The sequence below is a fragment of the Vulpes lagopus genome, chromosome 1, assembly GCF_018345385.1.
Source record: "Vulpes lagopus strain Blue_001 chromosome 1, ASM1834538v1, whole genome shotgun sequence".
NCBI classification, from domain to species: Eukaryota; Metazoa; Chordata; class Mammalia; order Carnivora; family Canidae; genus Vulpes; species Vulpes lagopus.
In genome coordinates, this window is record NC_054824.1 from 67264260 (window position 1) to 67283955 (window position 19696).

A 19696-nucleotide genomic window follows, 5' to 3' on the forward strand; every position below is an offset into this window, starting at 1 on the left:
CTGGAAAACAAATCAGGATTTGGCATCTGGCTAGAGATTCTGCATCTCTGTCCAGCTCCTAGGAAATGGTAACTTCTGATCCAGACACCACACTTTAGTGAGATCCCAGAGGTCATGTTTGTTCAATATGACTTTGGAGGTGGGGGTAGGGGAGATTTTCCTCAGAGCATGGGGCAGTGAGCACCATAACTTGATCTGCCTTCCCGAGCAGTGGTGGTCTTGGAAGGATGAAGAAGGATGAATGAAGATTCAAAGTGCAGGGTGAGCTTCAACATTTTCTGGCTTTGGCTGCTGAGATTAAGCTTTTAGAAACAGTGTCCTAATGGCCCCCCCCTTTTTAAAGATTTTATTTATTTATTTATTTGAGAGAGAGTAAAAGCTTAAGCAGGGGTGTGGGTGGAGAGAGGAGTCATAGGGTGAGGGAGAAGCAGGTTCCCCGCTGAGCAGGGAGCCTGATGCGGGACTAGATCCTGGATCCAGGGATCACAACCTGAGCCAAAGGCAGATGCTTGGGACGCCTGGGTGGCTCAGCGGTTGGGCGCCTGCCTTTGGCTCGGGTCGTGATCCCTGGATCCGGGATCGAGTCCTGCTTCGGGCTCCCTGCAAGGAGCCTGCTTCTCCCTCTGCCTATGTCTCTGCCTCTCCTCTCAATCTGTGTCTCTCATGAATAAATAAATAAATCTTTAAAAAAAAAAAAAAGGCAGACGCTTAACCGACTGAGCCGTCCAGGCACCCCTGCCCTAATGCCTTTTATTCCCATATTAGTATACTGTGGACATCAGACTGTAGTGTGTGGTACTGAGATCCCTGTGTGGGCACCAGGGTGGGTACGATGGTGTCAGTCACAGACATCCCAGATATTGCAGGGGAGAGGTCAGCAATTATGGCTTTGAAGGAAAAGGGATCTGGAACCAGACGGGTTCAGGTCCCAGCTTCACCACTTGTCACAGTGTGAAGGACAAATTTCCTAAGTTCTCTGCACCTTAATTTCCTCGGCCATCAAATGAAGATAATGGTCCTGGCCTCATAGGGTTATTGTGAATATTCAAATGAGCTAGAAAAGGTATCTAGAACAAGCATCCATAGTTAGACAACTGCTCTTGTCACTTCCAGTGGCACTTGAAGCCGCCACACACCTCTCCTGCCTCTTCATCCCAGCGTCATCAGCACCCTGGCCTTATACAACTTTTGCCTCGCGCTGGGCTAGCCCCTAAGAGCAAAGACCTTGTCTTATCCCCAACAGGTGCCCCCTTGGCACCTCGTGCAGTTCTTTGAAGTTACTGCTGAATGAATCAAATTTAAAACTGTTCTCTGTCAGAAGATTAAGATCCATTTGCTGAAATAGCTTTACCCCATCTCCAGACCCAGGCTTTAGCTGGTGTGGCAGCAAAGCCTTTCCAACTAAGCCCTCTGGAAGTCCTCAGCTTGATTTATTTTTGGATTGTGTCTCCAGAATACGTCAAAATAGCTTTCCCCGCGGAAGGGAAATGATTCCTATTCCTACCTACAGATCCTCGAGCCAATCTGAGCCATCACTGTGGCCCCTTCTGGCACCACATTCTTGCAGCTTGTGGAGGAGGAAACATTGAGAAGCACATTTGTTCGAGTGGCGGAGTTTACTGCCCACAAAGAGCTTCGTGGCCTCGGAGCCTTGTTGCCTACAGAGTAGGTTACTACTCCAGGTAAATGCCAAGATAGGGATTTTCCAGCAACATTCTTTTACAGATAAGAGAGAAGCAAAGTGCAGGAGAAGAAAACATGTTAGGGTCTCACTCTAAGGTTGGCTTGGTCTCATTTTAGAAATTGGATCCCCCCTTGTTCTTCCAAGTGGGTAAAATTCACAATTCCTTAACTGCAACTGAAACCAGAGATGGCCAGTTTGGGGCAAAGTTTGCGGACAGACAGATGCGAGGCTTTTGTGTGAACTCTGGCAAAGCTTTCCCTCTGGAACTCATTCGTCAAGCGAAGATTAGCACAAGGCTTCTGTTAGCCCTAAATTTCTGAATCTAGGTCATTCTGAGAAGATTCCTTCAGTCGCCAAGTTTCCACGGAGTATTTGCTGTTCTGGAAGTGTGCCACTAGAGGCCGCTGTAAATAGGGTTTAGCCCTGCAGCCGCTGTGGAAGGCCAGGCCTGCCTTCATTGCCATTCGTGATGTTGCTAAGCCAGGCGGGCCACCCCTTAGATGAAAAACCAGAACCTGTCCAGACTGCAAGGAGCTAGAATTGAGATGGCAGCCTCGCAGTAGGTGCGTCTGTTGGTACATGCCGACCACCTCTGTTTCCTGTCTAGATGGAGGAGAAAGCCCTCTGTGCGTGGCATGACAGGCAGAGGCCTTGGGACCGCAGGGCCTGGCTCTGTAGCATGCCCCGTTATCCAGGGCCAGTTCCCATTTAGCGGCTTAATATTCTGACTCACAGCTGAACTCACTCATTCAACAAGTAATCTTGGAGGCCCTATTTCACGCCCAGTAATAGCAAATATTTTTATAGAATCAGAAAGGCAACAGGAGGAAGCTTGAAAGGAAAAGTCGTGGCCTTTGTTCCATGCTCCATGGAAGCTTCTTATCTGTATTTTTCTCTTAATCCCCCAACTCAGTCTCTGAGGTGGGCATTTGTATGCTCATTTGCAGAGAAGCAAACTGGAAATCAAAGGTAAGGAGCATCAAACCTTGTACAGAGTGAATGAATGAATGAATAGAATATCCGCTCCAGGGTTGTGTGGCTAGGACTTGACCTTGGGAACTTCTGATCCCAATTTCAGACCTTTTATCTCCACTTCTGGCATATGGGGGAGGAAGAGGACATAGAGAAAAAGAGAATGATCTGGTGGCAGGCAGGGCTGAGAATCTGAGTCTCTTGCCTTGCAGGCTGGCCTGTCCAACCTGACTGTTGCATCCTGGAGTGCCCCCTGGCGGAGTTGGCTGGGGAGGCTCCAGACCTGGCTGTCTCTAAGCTCCTTCCCACCAGCCTGAACCAGGCCTGTGGAGGCACAGCAGGAGGGAAAGGGGGGAGGGAGCCCAAATGACCCTAATCAGTGTGTTTATTGGATCATAACTGTATTAGCCTCACAACTCAGTGAATCGCACAGAAATCACTTTCCTCTCCTTGAGGATCTTGCCGCAGCTCCATTAAAAGCTGCTGGCCCACGTGTACCTGTGAGGAAGCTCTGGTATAGCAGAAGCCGTGGGGGAGGAGGGAGAAGCAATATTTCTCCTTCCTCATTACACTGACAGGGAAAACGGCCATTTCACATTCACTGTATAAGAAAAGCCCCCAAAGGAAAGGGAATCCAAGGTTCACAATTGTCTTTTTGGCAACATTCAGCTCAGAGAAAATTCTCTTTGTGCCTCCCTTTTTGACAGTGTTTGTGATGCTGTTTAAGATAAAACAAGAGTTGGGAAGGAACTTGCATTTGGGGAACATACCAGGTGCCAGATGCCTTGCACATATTATTCCACTGACTCTCTGAAGGCCCGCAAACAAGGCATTATGACATCTCATTCATAGATGCATCCACATGGGTGAAGATTCCACCCAGTTGGCAGGGCTAAGCTGGGGGATCTACTCTTTTCCCTCCACCATACTCTAAACTCCCATGGGTTTGGTTTCTCCCTTTGCTCTCTTCTAACACTCAAAAAAAAAAAAAACAAAAAACCAGAAACTAGTATTCAAACCAGGTCACTGTGTGACTATGGCGGCTTCCGTCCCCAAGCCTCCATCTGTAGCCTGAGGACTAACCCCTCTCTGGTCTAAACTTCAGTGATTTTTCTTCCCTGGTAGCTCCCAGCACATCCTCAGCTAATTAGAATCTCATACCAACTCGGAGGGGAGGGCAGTATGGGTATTATTCCCATTTTTTAAGCTAGGGGAACTTGAGAAAGCAGAAATGCAATGAGGTGTTCAAGGTCACAGCATGAATGCAGAAGCAGGCATTCTGCCTCCAGCCCCCAAGCTTGCAGGCAGGCTGCCTCTGAGGCTGTCAGCAGCAGCTCTGGGAGCCTGACACCTGAGCCTCACCCTGGCTCCTGATAGAATTATCAGAGAACCAGGGAACACATACTTCCCGTAATCAGGGCAACTTTTCTTAGCCAGGGGTGGAGGAGGCAAGATGTGAAGTGTGTCTGATGAGCTCCTCTCCCAGTGCAGGGCCCCGAGTTAATAAAACCCAGGGAAATCATGGCAGACAGCTGGAGATGCAAGCAGGCGAGCTCCAGGGGCAGGGCCACTGGGACTTCAGCTTCTGCACAAAGCCAATCTCATGGCATTTTGTGCACGTTTAAGTTTTCTCCAGCAGCCAGGCAAGCAAACACCAGGCAGCTTGGCATGAAAATTAATTTCAACCTTAAAAAAAAGTGTTTCATCCTCAGTGGCTCTTCAGGCCACCCCAGTACAGGTACAGCCAGAGGAAGTACTAAGGAGCGATGGTGATAGAATCTGAGGGCTTCTGTGAAATGGTAGCCCTGCACCCATCAGCCTGAGGTAGGGAGGGGCAGAGAGTCCTGTGGCCAGGACACTCATGGCCGCTGGGGCAGGGGAGAACTGAGAGGGGTTTCTGCAAATAGAATCAATCGAGGCCACCTGGGTACAAATAGAGCTGTTCTGTCCCTCACCTGGGCCTGCACATGCCACTCAGGAACGTGACAAGTGTGTCGGTGGAAGGCTGAGACTTCAGAGAGGGACACAATTTGTTTTGGAGCTTGTGAAGAAATGTGAGGACTCACTCTTCATTTCCCAAGATGCTCAAACAAGAGGAAATGGGCTTCCATCAAGTGGAGAAAGAGTTCAGGAGGCCCAGGAGCAGACTGGCTGACTGGCAGTAATGTATTCAAATGCAATTAAGTCCAGTGAAAAGAAAGGGAGGCTGAGGCCCTGGGGGAAAGGCCAGGCTGTTGAGGACCGAGGTCCAAGGCCTGCAGGGCACACCCCCTGCTAGTGGAAAGAGGAGGGAAAAAAATTACCTAAGAAAAGAATTGTGGAGGAGAAAGGTTAGGAAAATCCATTCTAACTTCTTGGAAATGGTAGTACTTGAAATATGGTGAGGATTTGGGCCTGGCAGAGAGGAAATGGCAGGAGGAAAGGCCAGTGGCACCCAGGTGCAGCTGACTCTGGTTGGGTGCAAAAGCCCAATGTGGGTGGTGGGGAGGTGGACAATCACCCTGGCTTTTCTTGTGGAAGGCTCAGAGACGGCAGAGACGGCATATTTGTGTTTATCGATCAACAGAAAGTCAAGGAGGCCCATCTCTTCTTGAAGAAGCCAAGGTGAGAGAAGATTCCCAAGACTGATTCTTTTTTTTTTTTTTTTAAAGATTTTATTTGTTTATTCATGAGAGACACACAGGGAGAGAAGCAGAGACACAGGCAGAGGGAGAAGCAGGCTCCATGCAGGGAACCCGATGCGGGACTCGATCCCAGGCCTCCAGGATCAGGCCCTGGGCTGAAGGCGGCACTAAACCACTGAGCCACCCAGGCTGCCCGAGACTGATTCTAATCAGAGCTCCCATTCATTTTTATTTCTAGTTACTGCCTCTCAACAGAACAACCTTGGGCATATTTCTTCTCCTCCCTAGGACTCACTTTCCAGGTCTGTAAAGTCTAGGCAAGTTGAATTATCTTTAAAGTCGGCAGTGCTGAGCTCTCTAAGATGGTAACTAACAATACTGAGCTGAATACTGGGTTACCTATTTGAGGGAAGGTGATGGACTGTGAGGTCTACGCTGGACAAAGTGAGAAGTGGAAGGGTCATGGCCCAGAGCACAGATCAGATGGTACAGACCAGTGAGGGGCCAGGAGCTAGAGACTCCTGGTCAGGCGCTGAAGGAGGACGGGAAAGAGGCCTGATGGTGCTGGGCAAAGACAGGGCCTTTGGACCCACACAGTCCTGGGTCTGCATCCTGTCATTGCTTACCTGTGTGTGCTTGGGCAGGTTAAGGTACTGAACAACTTTGGACCTCAGTTTCTTTATCTGTAAAATGGAGCAGATAGTGCCCATTATTCTACAGATTTCTAGAACAGTAATTCAAAGTAGGTGCTTTAACTCCACTGGACAGCTTCTGAGGAGACTGGGTCTCCCTCATTTCTACATCCCTGGTGATGAACTAGCACAGCTAGTTTGTACAGCTGGTTTGGCACAGGGGAGTATTTGCCAAATGGGACAGTAAGTAGCATCATGGGGTTAACGTGAGGATTAAATATGTGACATGTTAAATTCTCCCTGCTATGCCTAGTATATGGCAGGTTCTTGGTAAAAAAGAGATACATAAAAATCCCTCCTCTTCTCTGTGGTCCTGGCCTAGGGGCCCAGAGATTCGCCATCTGACAGTTGTCAAACTGTTCAACAACTGAATTCATTATAGATGTTCACTAAATGTTTGCTGGACAGAAGGCTAGATGAGGTGTGGTGGGGAAGACAGGCTCTGTTTGGGACCAGTAGGAGGAGGCCGAAGGTCCTCCTGAATGAGTTGATGTTTCAGAGGGAAAGGGTGGACTTTTATTTAGTCTTTAAAAAAAAAAAAAGGTTTTATTCATTTATTTGAGAGAGTGAATGAGAGAGAGCACAAACTGGGGAGAGAGGCAGAGAGAGAGAGAGAGGAGACTCCCCACTGAGCAGGGAGCCTGAGGTGGGCCTCGATCTCAGGACCTTGGGATCATGACCTGAGCCAAAGGCAGATGCTTAATTGACTGAGCCACTGAGGTGCTCCTCATTTAGTCTTTTGACAAGCTGAGCACTCACAATGTACCGTGCATTGTCTCAGGGACGGGAATGCACCACTGAACAAGACCAAGTCCTTGCCTGTATAAAACTTAAATCCTAGTGAGAAACTGACAAGATTAATGCTATAAGGGAAAATAAGGCCAGGGGATGAGAGTAATGAGGCACTGTGTTAGCTAGGATGGCCTCTTCCATGCAGAGGGGGCATCTGGACAGAGACCTGAGGGACTGGGCTGAGGGAACAGCAGGACACAAAGGTCCTGAGAAAGGAGTTACATGGCCAACAAGGAGGTCAGTGTGGCTGGCACACAGTCAGTGAGGTGAAGAGAAAGATGAGATGATGTCAGAGAAGTCACAGGGAAGGGAGGGGACAGAGCCCATAGCCCAGTAAGTCCTCTTACCACAGAGTAAAATGGGAGCCAGGGGAGGATCTCCAGCAGAGGAACATCACAACCTCACTTTGGTCTCACAGTCTAGACTTTGGTCTAAACTTTAGATGACTTTGGTCCATCTAAAGTGGATCCCATGCTGCTGTGAAGATTCCAGTAGCTAGACTGTACTGGGTGGGAGGTGCCCTTCACTTGGAAAAGCATGAGTGGGTGGAGGGAAGAAGAGAGCAAGAGACATGAGAGAGCAAGCTAGTGCCCACTGGGCTGCCATAGATGCCAGGGCAGAGTGGGTGGTGGAAGGGGTGGATCCTAAGGCAAGAAGGCTGCTGGGCTGGCAGAGAAGGGCCCTGGGGCTTCTCTTTGCCCCAATGAATCATGGACCCAGTTAGCTGGCGCTATGATCTGGGGAGAAGTAGGAGGGAGGGCTAGTTGCAGTTCAGGTTGGGATGGTAGTGCATCTGGCTGGAAGACCGTTGCCACCCTCTGGGAAGAATGGGTACTGGAGGTGTGGCGAGCTCTGTGGCTGGCTTTTGCTTCTTTTACCCTGACAGAACATGGCTTCTCTCCACACCTCAGGCGGGTCCTCACTGTTCTTGGGTCCCTGACCTTGCTGCCATTGGTGGCATTTCTTATTGGGAGGAAAGAGTTCAGGTGAACTTGAGTGCAATCATTCTCCCCCTCTAAGCTTCTTAGTAAATGAAGGGGTTTAGCTAGATGGTCTCCAAGCCCCTTCTAGCATTTCTATTAATGGATGGAATCAGACACTACATCTTTCCCACCTCTGTACTGCCGTGGAGGTTTCAGGTTTCTGTTGTGCCCTCTATTTTTCCTTTTGTCTTCAGGGCTGCCATGCATGGAGGTGGAGGGTATTCACTGCACAAGGACACCCAACCAAGGGAGTAAGTGGAGGCTCAAAGCCAGCCCACACTCTGCTCAACAAGCCATGTGCCCTGTCTGGCTCAGAGTTTCATGTCCCTAGAGTAAAGAACACATTTTTCTAGTTTATTCTAAGGTGTGGTATGGGCAGCCCCCACTGCCCTGTCGCATGCATAGTCCTTCTGCTCTTCTGTGTCCCTTTTCTCCTACCATCACAAGTCTGAAACAGGGCAGATCTGAGGGCAGCATTTACACGAAGTGTCTTGAGAGGGTGGGCAGCAGCTGTCTTCGCTGTGAAGATCTCTGCCTCACATACCCCGCGGTGCTTTTCTTCTCCTTCTTATCAATGCTGCAAGTTGCCTCTCGAAATTGCTCTGCCATCATTAACACCGCAGATTAGGTCAGATGAGAGCGTGTTTGCAGTCTTGGATGGCAAAGGCAAAGCGCTGATGCTGATTATTCCAGATCTTCTGGGCATGGCCCATTCCGTGCTCACAGTTCCTAATCAGAGGGATGAGTACTGGTTACGTGGCCGGGCGGGCCAGGGCCACAGTTGGTTCTGATCTGGCCACCAGGCCCAGACAACACATCTGCAGCACCTGCTGGCCTATCGGCTGGCTTGCCTCAACATCGCAGGGGACCTCAGTAACTTGGCACTAGCATAGCCCTCAAAGGAGAAATGACCCATCACATGGCACATCTGCTGGCTACTTTTGAACCACTGGCACTTCATTTAAGCAAGGACTGTGAGCATTTTGCCCTGGGCCTGATCAGCAAGCTTTGGATTCTGGGGCTCACTCTGTTGACCATGTAGCCGAGGAGTGTCTTGCAATCCTTCAGCGTTCCCTTCTGAAAAGCTCATGTGCCTGGAAGAGGCCAAGACCTGTGGCCTGGCGCCATGGCCCCTCCCCTCCTGGCTTCCCACTCTTACTGCTGCCACCTTTACCCGGCGGCCCAGCCACACCAAGCTCCCCAAACATGGCTCTCTGGCCCTTGGTCGTGCTGGCTGTCTGCCAGGAGCACCTGCTTAGCTTTGTGCTTCGGGCAGAGGTTTGTCATCTGTGGCGGCAGCTCTTCTGGCAAAGCCCCCATCTTTACCACTTCAGTGCGCTCCAGCCCCGTAACCTGCTGGCAGCACTTGCATTCCTTTGCCCAAAGCTTTCTTGGCCTCTTGAACCTGCATTCGCCACTCTATGCTGGCTAGGCCAGAGTGCCCGGGAGTTCCCGCTTGCCCCCACAAAACAGTGACCCTCAGCCCCTGAGCCAACCACCAACAAACGCTGGTGTATACACACCCTGCTCTCTCGCCCTTCTAGGGGGCTAAGTTTGAGGCGTGTTCTACATAATTTGCCCGAGCTCCTCTGTGGGAATGAGCCCTAGCTGCCCAGGGATAACTGGCCTGATAACCACCACCACCACCCCCCCCCCCCCCCCCGTAGGGCCTACTTACCTGTCTTACCCCCATCCTCCCCACGTAGTGTTTCTTTAACTCCCAAATAAACTACTCACATTCAATTAGCAATAATCGCTCCTCCGATAAACCTCATTGGCTATGACACTGCCACTGTGCAAAGCTAACTATTCACATTCAAACCTTTCTCTCAGGGTCTGCTTCTGGGGGGACCAAACAGACATCATTTCCAATGTCCTTTTCAAGAACACCTTTTTTTTTTTTTTTCATAGAAAGAGCACACACGTACATGATCATAGAAGGAGGGAGGCAGAAGGAGAGGGAAAGAATGTTAAGTAGGCTTCACGCCCAGCACAAGGTCTGACGCAGGGCTCAATCTCATGCCCCGGAGATCGTGACTTGAGCTGAAATCAAGAGTTGGACGCTTAACCAACTGAACCACCTAGGCACCCCCAGATCCTCTTTTTGCAGTTTCCCCTGATCCTCCCTTCTTTCCACTCCTAAGGCAAAACTGTTGGCCACTCTATTCTGTTCCCAGGGACTTTATACCTACCTCCAAGGCACTCTTCCTGCTGCATTGTGGCTTATCTATCTGCATGTCCTGGGGCCCCTACTAGCCTGAGGACCCCTTGGGGACAACATGTTATTTGTCTCTTTATTCTCGGAGCCTAGGATAGCCTGTGGCACAGAATAGGTACCCAAAACAATTTTTTTTTGTCAAAGACCCAGCAGTGGAAATGCAATGACTGAGAGGGAATGGAGAGAAATAGACAAATAGAGAATCCTTCTAGAAAGGCCTGGGGGCTGCTAGCCCAGATGCTGTCACATTTTTTTTTAATTTTTTTTTTAATTTATGATAGTCACAGAGAGAGAGAGAGAGAGAGAGAGAGAGAGGCAGAGACACAGGCAGAGGGAGAAGCAGGCTCCATGCACCGGGAGCCCGACGTGGGATTCGATCCCAGGTCTCCAGAATCGCGCCCTGGGCCAAAGGCAGGCGCTAAACTGCTGCGCCACCCAGGGATCCCCAGATGCTGTCACATAACAAAGTAACGGGGTAGAGTTTCAGTCTCACTATGCACCCGCTGAGCAACCTGCAATAGCTCCCTATGGTTGCCCTCCCCAACATGGCCTGATTTCATATATGGTTTTAAAGACCATCATCTGTCCCCATCCCAAGAGGCAGTCAAACTTGGGTCCCAAAGACTGGGGTTCAAATTCTTCTGTCAGTTCCCACCTGGCTGTTCAGGGACAAGTTCCTTAGCCTCTCTTGCCACTAGCTTCCTTATTTATTAAATGTGGATAGTAATGTCTCACACTTATATTTTGAGAATTTAAAATCATACACGGCCCTTATGAGAGATTCTAAAACCACTGCGTTGTATACTTTAAATGGTGAATTTTATGCTATGGGAATAATATTTTTTTTTAAGATTTTATTTATTTATTCACAGAGACAGAGAGAGACAGGCAGAGGCACAGGCAGAGGGAGAAGCAGGCATCATACAGAGAGCCTGACGTGGGACTCAATCCAGGGTCTCCAGGATTACGCCCTGGAACCTGCACCACCAGGGCTGCCCCGGGAATAATATTTTTTAAAAAAGAATTAAGCATGGTTTCTAGCCTGCGGTAGGCTCTCTGAAAATAGAATGGTTGATTATCAAGAAGTTTCCCAAGTGGGATCCCTGGGTGGCGCAGCGGTTTGGCGCCTGCCTTTGGCCCAGGGCGCGATCCTGGAGACCCGGGATCGAATCCCACATCAGGCTTCCGGTGCATGGGGCCTGCTTCTCTCTCTGCCTCTCTCTCTCTCTCTCTCTCTCTCTCTCTCTGTGACTATCATAAAAAAAAAAAAAAAAAAAAAGAAGTTTCCCAAGTGGCCCTAGCAGTGGGCCAGACACACAGTAGGTACTCAGTAAATACCAGTGGAATGAATGGATAACATATTCCACAAGTATGTTTGGAACATTGTCAAGGACAGGTATGTGGGAGGTGGGAGGTGGGAGGGAGAGGAGGGCATAGAAATTCTGAGCCCAGTATTGGTTCCCTCAGGAAAGCTGGCCTGAATTATTCTCTTGGGAGATGGGGCCACGTATCCAAACGGAGGTGGGCCTTCAGACCCAGGCGTGCCCCACTGCCACGGGAATCCCAGCCGCCCCTGCCCCTTTGGTGTGGGTCTCAGGTAGCAGAAGGAGTCCACCCTGAACCCGAGTAAATGGAAAACACTTAACCTAGGTCAAGGAATGTGTTCTTATATTCATCTTTGACTCTGGCTGTTTCTAATGTTCTGGGAATTGACTTCAAACAATCTCAACACGCCAGTTACCCAGCGCCTGAGGCAGGGCCCAGAGGGCGTGGCTTTCCCCGGGTCCAGCCTCAGGCTCTAGGCCTCCCCGCCACCCCCCTCCCCGTCCCTTCCCGCCCCCGGCGTCGGGCGGTGGGCGCGGAAAACCCGGCTCCAGCTCAGTACAACTTGCACGGAGGCTGAGGAGGGGCTGCGGGGGATTTTCCGGAGCCGAGTCTATGCATGCAGCCCCTGGGAGACGCCACAGCATGGCGACCCGAGCCTGGAGGGGCCGGGATGAGGCAGGGTGGGCCGGTCCGGCCCTGAGGCCACGAAGGGCTTGGTTCTGGAGGGGGGCCCCATCTGAGGGGTGCCTCAACTGTCCCCTCGGTCCCAGGACAGGGACCAGAACCCGGCACACAGCAGCCTTCCACGCGGTGCTGTTGGATGGGAGCCCGGGGGCTCCAGCCACCCTCTCAGTCTGGTGGAGGAAGCTTCTAGACCCCAGGGGCTGGCTCAGCCACTAGTCACGACGGGCCGGAGATGGGGAGGGAGCTGGCGGGTGGCTTAGGTGGTTGGCGCCAGGCCCGGAGGGAGCCCGAGGTGGATTGGGGGCGCCCATGCACAGACCTGCCTAGGCCTAACGGCCCTGCCTGGGAAACCGAGGAGGCCCCTCTGGGCCCTGGGGTGGCCCCCACACACCTGCCCAAGAGATGCGATTCTGTGTATAGACGCGCCCCGCCCCCCCCCCCCGCTCCGTGGGGCGCACCCGCAGCAAAGAGCCCCTCGAGCCTCGGGCGGGGGGCGGGGATGGCTCCTTTGCGCACGTCGCTGCCACCCAGCCCCGCGCAGGCTCCTCCAACACACGCCCCGCGGTGCACGAACCCCTCTCCCTCTTCCAGTAGGAAACCCCTGAGGGGGTTGGCGGGGGGCGCAGAGGGAGACGCGCGCGCCCGGGACCATCTCCGGCTCCCCCCGCCCCCGCTTCCAGCATCTGGAGCCGCGGCCCCACGCCCGCCACGCGCGCACACACGCGCACACACAGACTCACGCTCGCACCGACACCCTCACACCCGTGCGCAGACCCCGCCCGCGGCCCCGCCCCGGCCCCTGCGGGCGCCCCCTCCGGCGCTCGCCGACCCCGCACGCAGCCCGCCCCGGCTGGCGGGAGGCGGCGGCTTCGGGCACATTTGATTTTCCCGCAGCCCGGGCGCCCGGGAGCCCGCGCCCGAGCCGGGGAGGTGGCGCCCGCCGCCGGCTCCCCAGCCCCGCTGCCGCCCGCGCGCAGACCCAGCGAGAGGAGGCGCAGCCCCGGCGTCCCCGCTCCGCGCCGCCGGCGCCCGGCCACCCCCGCGCCCCCTCCCGCGCCCGCTCCGGCCCCCACGCCCCCTCCCGCGCCCGCACCCCTCCGGCCCCCCAAGCTGCACGCCCCTCTCCGCGACGCCGCGCGTCCCTCCCGTGACCTCTCCCCGCGCCCCTCCGCCTCCCTCCGCGGCGCCCCCTCTGCGGGCCCCCGGCCTCCGCGCCGCGGCCCCCGCTCCCCTCCCCTCTCCGCGGCCCCCGCTCCCTCCGCCCCCCTTCCCTCTCTCACTTCCCACGCCCCCTCTTCGCGCTCCTCTCTCCTCCCTTTGCCGCCCAGCGCCGGCTCCGGAGTTGGGGGAGCGCCCAGGGTTTCAGTCGCTTTGGAGGAGGCGTGAATCGCGCAGGGATTGACTAATTGGGGGTGGGGGGCGCGGTGGGCGATGGAGCAGCCCGAGGACATGGCGTCGCTGAGCGAGTTCGATTCCTTGGCGGGCAGCATCCCGGCCACCAAGGTGGAGATCACCGTGTCCTGCAGGTGAGCGCCCGCCGGCCGGGTCCCCCCGCCCCGCCCCGCCCCGCGCCGCGCCGCGCCTGGCCCTGGAGCGCCGCGGCCCCCGCCGCCCGGACCTCTCCCGTCGCGCGCCCCTCCAGCTTCCAGGACCACCGCTGCCCAGCCTGCGGCCGAGCCCTGCCCAGCCACGGGGGGTGGCGGCGGAGTGGGAGGCCAGGCGTGGGGTCGCATCGCGGAAAGTTTGCACTCCAGGCTGTTGCCGGGAGGAGAAAGGCAGACCCGGGAGGAGGAGAGGGAGGTTGTGAAAGGCCATCCCAGGGTCTCAGCACAGGCGATTTCCGATCTACTCCTCCCCAAATGGAGAAGTGAGTGATCTGCCCCATCCTTCCCAGGCATACCCAGCCTCTGCCTTCCATGCCCTTCTCTCCTGCCGTCTCCCTGCTGCTTTGCCCCAACACCCTCCTCTCCTCTGCCCCCACCCACTGTCCCAGACCCCAGGATTTACAGCTTTTCTTCACCTCCAACAGCAAAACTGACTCGTGGAAAAGGATCAGATTGACTCATTCATACTGAGCTGTGGATAACTGATAACAACTTCTTCAAGTGGCGCCATTAAAAACAAAACAAAAACAAAAAAACCAATAACTTAGGTACAAAAATCTTAAGCCAAAGGACTAGAACACTGAGCATGGAATTTTAGAGTCCAGCAGGGGAGGGGAGGTGTGTTTTGTGGCCTACCACCCCCAAATCCTCAGTCATGTCACACGGAGTCTGGGGATAACTTCTCCATCTAAGAGCCAGGTCTCCCCCTGTTTCTCCTATCTGGGGAGAAGGCTGCCCCAAGCAGTAAGGGGGCGCTAGTGGAGGAGGAGGATTTTTCTCTAGTGCAGTGGTGGCTTAGGGCTGGCCTGGGGCCCCTGTGGGGCTGAGGCTGTGAGGGGTGCTATGGGCCAGGCAGAGACCACCTTTGACATTCCCCCAGAGATGCCATTCCTCCTGCCCCAATGACCAACAGCATTTCCAGAGTCCTGGCTGTGCCCTTGTAACAAATCACCCACCCCATTTTTATCCAGGTCCCTCTCTGGTCAGAGCCTTCACTCGCCCTCATGGCCTCCCAACCTTCTTTTCCAAAGTTGTGGCACTGATGTTGGTGTGTGTGTGTGTGTGTGTGTGTGTGTGTGTGTGTGTAGACAGAGCCTGAGGAGCGACTGGGGATTTGAGGGTGAGTGGGAGCGAGGGCTGGTGTGGTGGAACACAGCCCCCTTCCCCATGCCAGACCCTTCCTGGGTCTCCTGTGGTAGCTTCCACATGTCTCCGCCATGGTCCCACACATCACTATCAGAATTATCTCCTGACACCATTTGCATCTTGCCATTGCTCTGCTGGGAGATTCCTGATGGCCCATTAGCTCCCGTCTCACCTCCTCAGCCATCAACAGTTGCCACAGCCTGCCTTCCCTCCCCTGTGGAGCACACATCCCTGCGCCTGATGCTCCCTCCCAGCTTGTCAGGCTTGTGTCAGAGCTGTCTCCAGATCCTTGTCACCGCTGAGCTCCGAGCAGCCAACTCCCCATCCTGATTTCACCCCTCCTTCGTCTCTGCTGGCTCATGTCCCCCCATCCTGAAAAGTCCAGCCTCATGCCCCCCCCCACCTCCAGCTGTCCTTCTCACCCATGAGACACCCAGCCAGCATCACACAGGCTTCTGTGTCCTCTGGGTCCTGAGTACTCAGCCAGGGCCAGGGGTTCACTCACACACTGAGCACTCAATCTCTGAAGACACCTCAGGTACGGAGACTTCATCCCTCTTCCCCCAAAGCAACCGTAGAAGCAGTGGAGGACAGGGATCCCCACCCTGGCTCTGACCCGTGACCCCTCTACTGCAGTGGAGTTGGGGGAGGCAGAGGGCATGTGGCCATGTGGCTTTGGAGTCCAACACCTTGAAATGGATTTTGCTCCACCCTTTGAGGCAAACTTTTAGCCTCCATTGCCCCTGTTTGTCAAATGCACACGATGAACCTGTATTTGAGAAATCTTTGCTGAGGTAGCTTACATGCTTCAAAAAGTGGTTGGCATGAAGTGGGATATTCAACAAATATTGTTGGAAGAACTAACTTAAGGAGCAGAGGATCATGAAGCCCCCAGCACACTACTTTGCACTTGCTGGGCATGTAACAGATGCTCCTTAAGTAGCCATGATGATTACCGTAAGGCAGTAGTATTTGGCCCCTCCTGTTTGCTCTCTGAAAGTGGAGGTGTCCAAAGGACTCAAATCTTTTGCTTAAGAAGTACCTTGGGGTGCACCCGAGTTCCTGAGGAATGTAGTTTGGGATCAACCCTCCCAAAGGGTTGGTATCTCTTCCCTCTCAAAGGACATGATCCATCAGACTGAGGAAGGCCTGACTCAGGCCCTGCTCCTGGTTTCCTGAAAGCTAGAGTGTTGAAAGTGGAAGGGTTTTGGTAGGAAGAATGAGGGGGCAGGAGGCCCCTGGAACAGAGGAGGCCAGAAAACAGTCCAGGTGGGCTTGAAATTGTAAATCCATCTCTTTGCCTCAGCCAGGTCCAACTGTCTAGGTTCTACAAGAGACAGAATGAGAGAGAAAGAGAGAGAGAGAGAAGGCAAAGGGGGAGGGGGTTAAGAAGAAGCTTAGGGAGGAGGAAGAGCTGCACAGATTGGCTTTCTCCAGCGTATCCTACATTCCGTGGTCGTAAGTCTTCCTCCACTATATCCCATGGTCAGCACTGACTGGGTTCCAGGAGAAGAGGCCTAGGGATGCCCTGCTCTGAGTCTCCAAGTGACCCCTTCTGGTAGGCATGGAGCAGTAAGCAGGCAGAGGGGTTGGCGGGGGGGGGGGGGGGGGGGGGGGGTTGAGAACTCCAGTGGGCTTTAGAATAGGCAGCTGGAGTTGAGGAGGCCATATTTCAGGGAACTGGAAACTAGCATTTCTCCGTGCCAGTTACCTTCCCTCTCTGTTCTGCTCCTCAGAAAGATCCCTGCTACCCCCTGCAGCCCCAGGAGCTCTCTGCAGTTGCCTAGGAGAAGACCCAGCCCCCTGCCATGCCTATCCTAGGAAACTCCTAGTTGAGAAAAGCTGCCTGGTAGAGGTGCATGTCTGAGCCCCAGCACAGAACCACCTGGAGGCCTAGCCACACCTCCCCTAAAGCCACCTGACAGTGTGGGATGGACATATTTGGGTCCCTGCTTTGGGTAGAGTTGCTTTTGGGCTAATCTAAAATCCACCCCCAAACAATTGTTTTTGCCAACTTTGGTAAATTCAAGGTTGAATATTGTAAAGCTTCTGGTTGTTTGGCTCAGTGGTTAGGAACATGAGCTGTGGGGTATATCTACCTGGGTTCAAATCCCAGCCCCTGTCCTCATGATACTGCATAAATTACTTAATCTGTGCCTCAGTTTCCTTACCTGTAAGAGATGTGTAGTAATTCTTATCACAGCTCTGAGGATAAAGTAGATTAATCCATGAGTAGTAATTTATTTGCCTTTATTTGATACCTGGGAGTAAATAAAAATCTTTCTAGTTGGGTCCCAGGGTTTGTGTGGGTCCTGGAGATCTGAACCATCTAGAGATTCTTCTTCACTTCTCTTCCTCCCAGCTTTATTGAGATATATTTGACGTATACATTTAAAGATTCTGAGGGGTTGTTTTGGGGGTGAGTAGGGTAGATGGGTTCGTGGAACCAGATACCAGCAGACATTGTAGAAAATGTGAGCCACAAGCTTCTCTTTCCTCTGATGGTCTTGTTCGACCTTTCCTAACTATTAGCCTCCCTGCAGACCAGGTCAAAACTCAGCTATCCAGTGTTCCATTCCCCAAAGTCCTCACTATTTTTCAGGTCTCTCCATGCAGGGATCCAGATTGGCAGCGTGTTGCTTAGAAAGAGTGATTTGCATTTTTTATGTAACAGGAAACCTTTGCACTTCCAGAGGATCTGCTGGAAGAAGGGATGCACGGTTTCACATGGTGGGGCTCCTGAGACCCATCTGGAAGACGAGGAGGGGAGAGTCCAGAGGCAGGGAGTTTCTTGGCCGTGCTGGAATCTCTCAAGCAGCTGCCCTGTCCTTGCCAGTGGGCGGGCGGGGCTGGTAGGCAGCTGTTGCCTCTGCCCCCAAGATATTTTCTGCTTGTCTGTTCAGGTTGGCAGTTTGCTGCCCTGGGGCCTGAGAGGCAGCCTAGCTCAGGAGCTGTGCCCTGGGCCTCTCAGGAGTGTGAATGGGCTCTGAATGCTTTCTTCTGACAGGCACGGGGAGGGCAGCTTTGGGGAAGGAGGAGCCTGGAGAGAGTGTGGCAGCTGTCAAAGCCAGAGCTAGGAGAAAGAGGTCCATCCAGCCACCAGAATACTCCAGGGCACTTGTTAGTGGAGCCAGGGGAATGAGAACAGTGAGATTTACTGAGTGCTCACTACATGCTGGGTGCTTTACATCTGTATGAGGCTCCACCATGTGCAGTTGCCTATATTCAATGGTTTTTGACCTACTGGAGTAGCAATTTGATTCAAATTGAGATTATGGATTATGATGTTCATTTTCAATTGCCTAGTAACAAATTGCCCCAAAGCTAGCGGCTTAAAACAACAGCGGTTTCTCATCTTACAGTTTCTGTAGGTCAGAAGCATGGGCACAGCATATCTGGCGTCTCTGCTCACGTCTCCCCAGGCTGACATCAAGGCGTCTGCAGGGGTTCTGATCCTCATCTGAGGCTCCTGGCCCAGGCCACGCCCATTTAGATGGTTGGGAGGATTTGATTCCTCGCAGCAGCGATGAGATTGAAGTCCTATTTTCCTGCTGGCTGTTGGATTGGGATGGTTCCCAGCTCCTAGAGGCCGCCCTCAAGGCCTAGCCATGTGGGCCTCCCACAGCATGGCAGCTTCCTCCTTCCCAGTCTGCCATGACGGAGTGCTATATAAGTAACAGTAATCACAGGAGTGAGTATCCATCACATTCCTAGGTCCCACCCACACTTAAGGGGAGGGGATTATGCAGGCTTGTACACGGGGATGAGGGGGGTTAGGACTCTTGGAGACCATCTTAGATTGCTGCCTTCCACAGTGACTGTATCTTTTTAACCTTTCAATAGTCCTCTAAAGTAGGGAGTAGTATTTTCCCTTTTTGATTAGGAAACCAGAGCTCAGAGAGGTTAAGGGACCTGCCCGAGGTTACAGTTAGCACATTTTGGAGAAGGGGCTCCAAATCCAGTTTCCTCAGACTTCAAAGCCTTGAGGCCTTCTTGAGGTTGGGGGTTGAGTTCTCCATGAGGGTCATGGTAGGGGCCTGGGTACCAGTGATAGTAGATGGTACCAAGGAGCTGCTGTGCTCTCTCTAGGGATGGGAGAGGCCTTCCTTATTCAGAGATGCCTCTGGCTCTGGGAAGCAAACCCAGAACTGGAGAAATCTCTAGGAAGCAGAGGCCAGAGAGTCAAGGGATGGCAGCCAGCTTTCCATGGTATCCAGATCCCATGGTAGTAGCTTACCATCCCTCCTCTCTCAGCTCACAGTTCTCCCTGCTTCAACCCAAGGGCATTGCTGGAGATGCCCTACCACTTGGAGGAGAAAGTAGGAAGGAGGTAAGAGGAATAAGGTTGGAAAGCTTGGGGGCACTGAGTATCAGGTTCAGCTAGAAATGCTTTGTCTATGGATAACAGAAAATCTGTTAATGGCTCAAACACAAAATATATTTATTTTTCTCAGATCACAGTGAGTCTGGAGGTAGGTTATCCCAGTGTGGGTTTATCAGCTCACTTTGCTATCGAAGACCCAGCAATCTTTCTCCTCTTCCATCACCCAAATGGTGGGCCTCATTGTTGCAAAATGGCAGCCTCTGTTCCAGGCATCACAACCACATCCAAAGATAGGAAGCAAGGCATAGGGCCAAAGGCTTCTCTTTGACAAGTTCTTTTTATCTGAAAAGCGCAGTCCCTCCCAAAACCTCTCACCAGACTTCCCCTTCTATTTTAATGGGTAAAGCCAGGTCTCATGTCCACCCCTAGACTAACATGTTAATTAGCATGGGCTGCGGTAACCAAATACCATAGACTGGGTGGCTTAAACAATAGAAATTTATTTTCTACTGTTCTGGAGGATGGGAGTCTGAGATCAAGGGGTGAGCATAGTTGGGCTTTAGGGAGGACCCTCTTCCTGGCTTCAGATAGCCACCTTCTCACTGTGTTCTCATATGACAGAGAAAGAGAGATCAAGCTCTCTGGGG

The 19696-nt window shown here is 52.8% G+C and overlaps 1 protein-coding gene across 2 annotated transcripts in view; it reads left to right on the forward strand.

Moving 5' to 3' along the window:
- Nucleotides 1-13220: 13220 nt before the first annotated feature.
- The window catches only part of CPNE5 (copine 5), an 89206-nt gene continuing 82730 nt past the window's right edge, over nt 13221-19696 (forward strand). For both annotated transcript variants that reach the window (XM_041727291.1, XM_041727300.1), the window contains exon 1: nt 13221-13501. In XM_041727291.1, the coding sequence (XP_041583225.1) occupies nt 13407-13501 (95 nt within the window). In that variant the 5' untranslated portion in view covers nt 13221-13406. The remainder of the gene's footprint in view (nt 13502-19696) is intronic.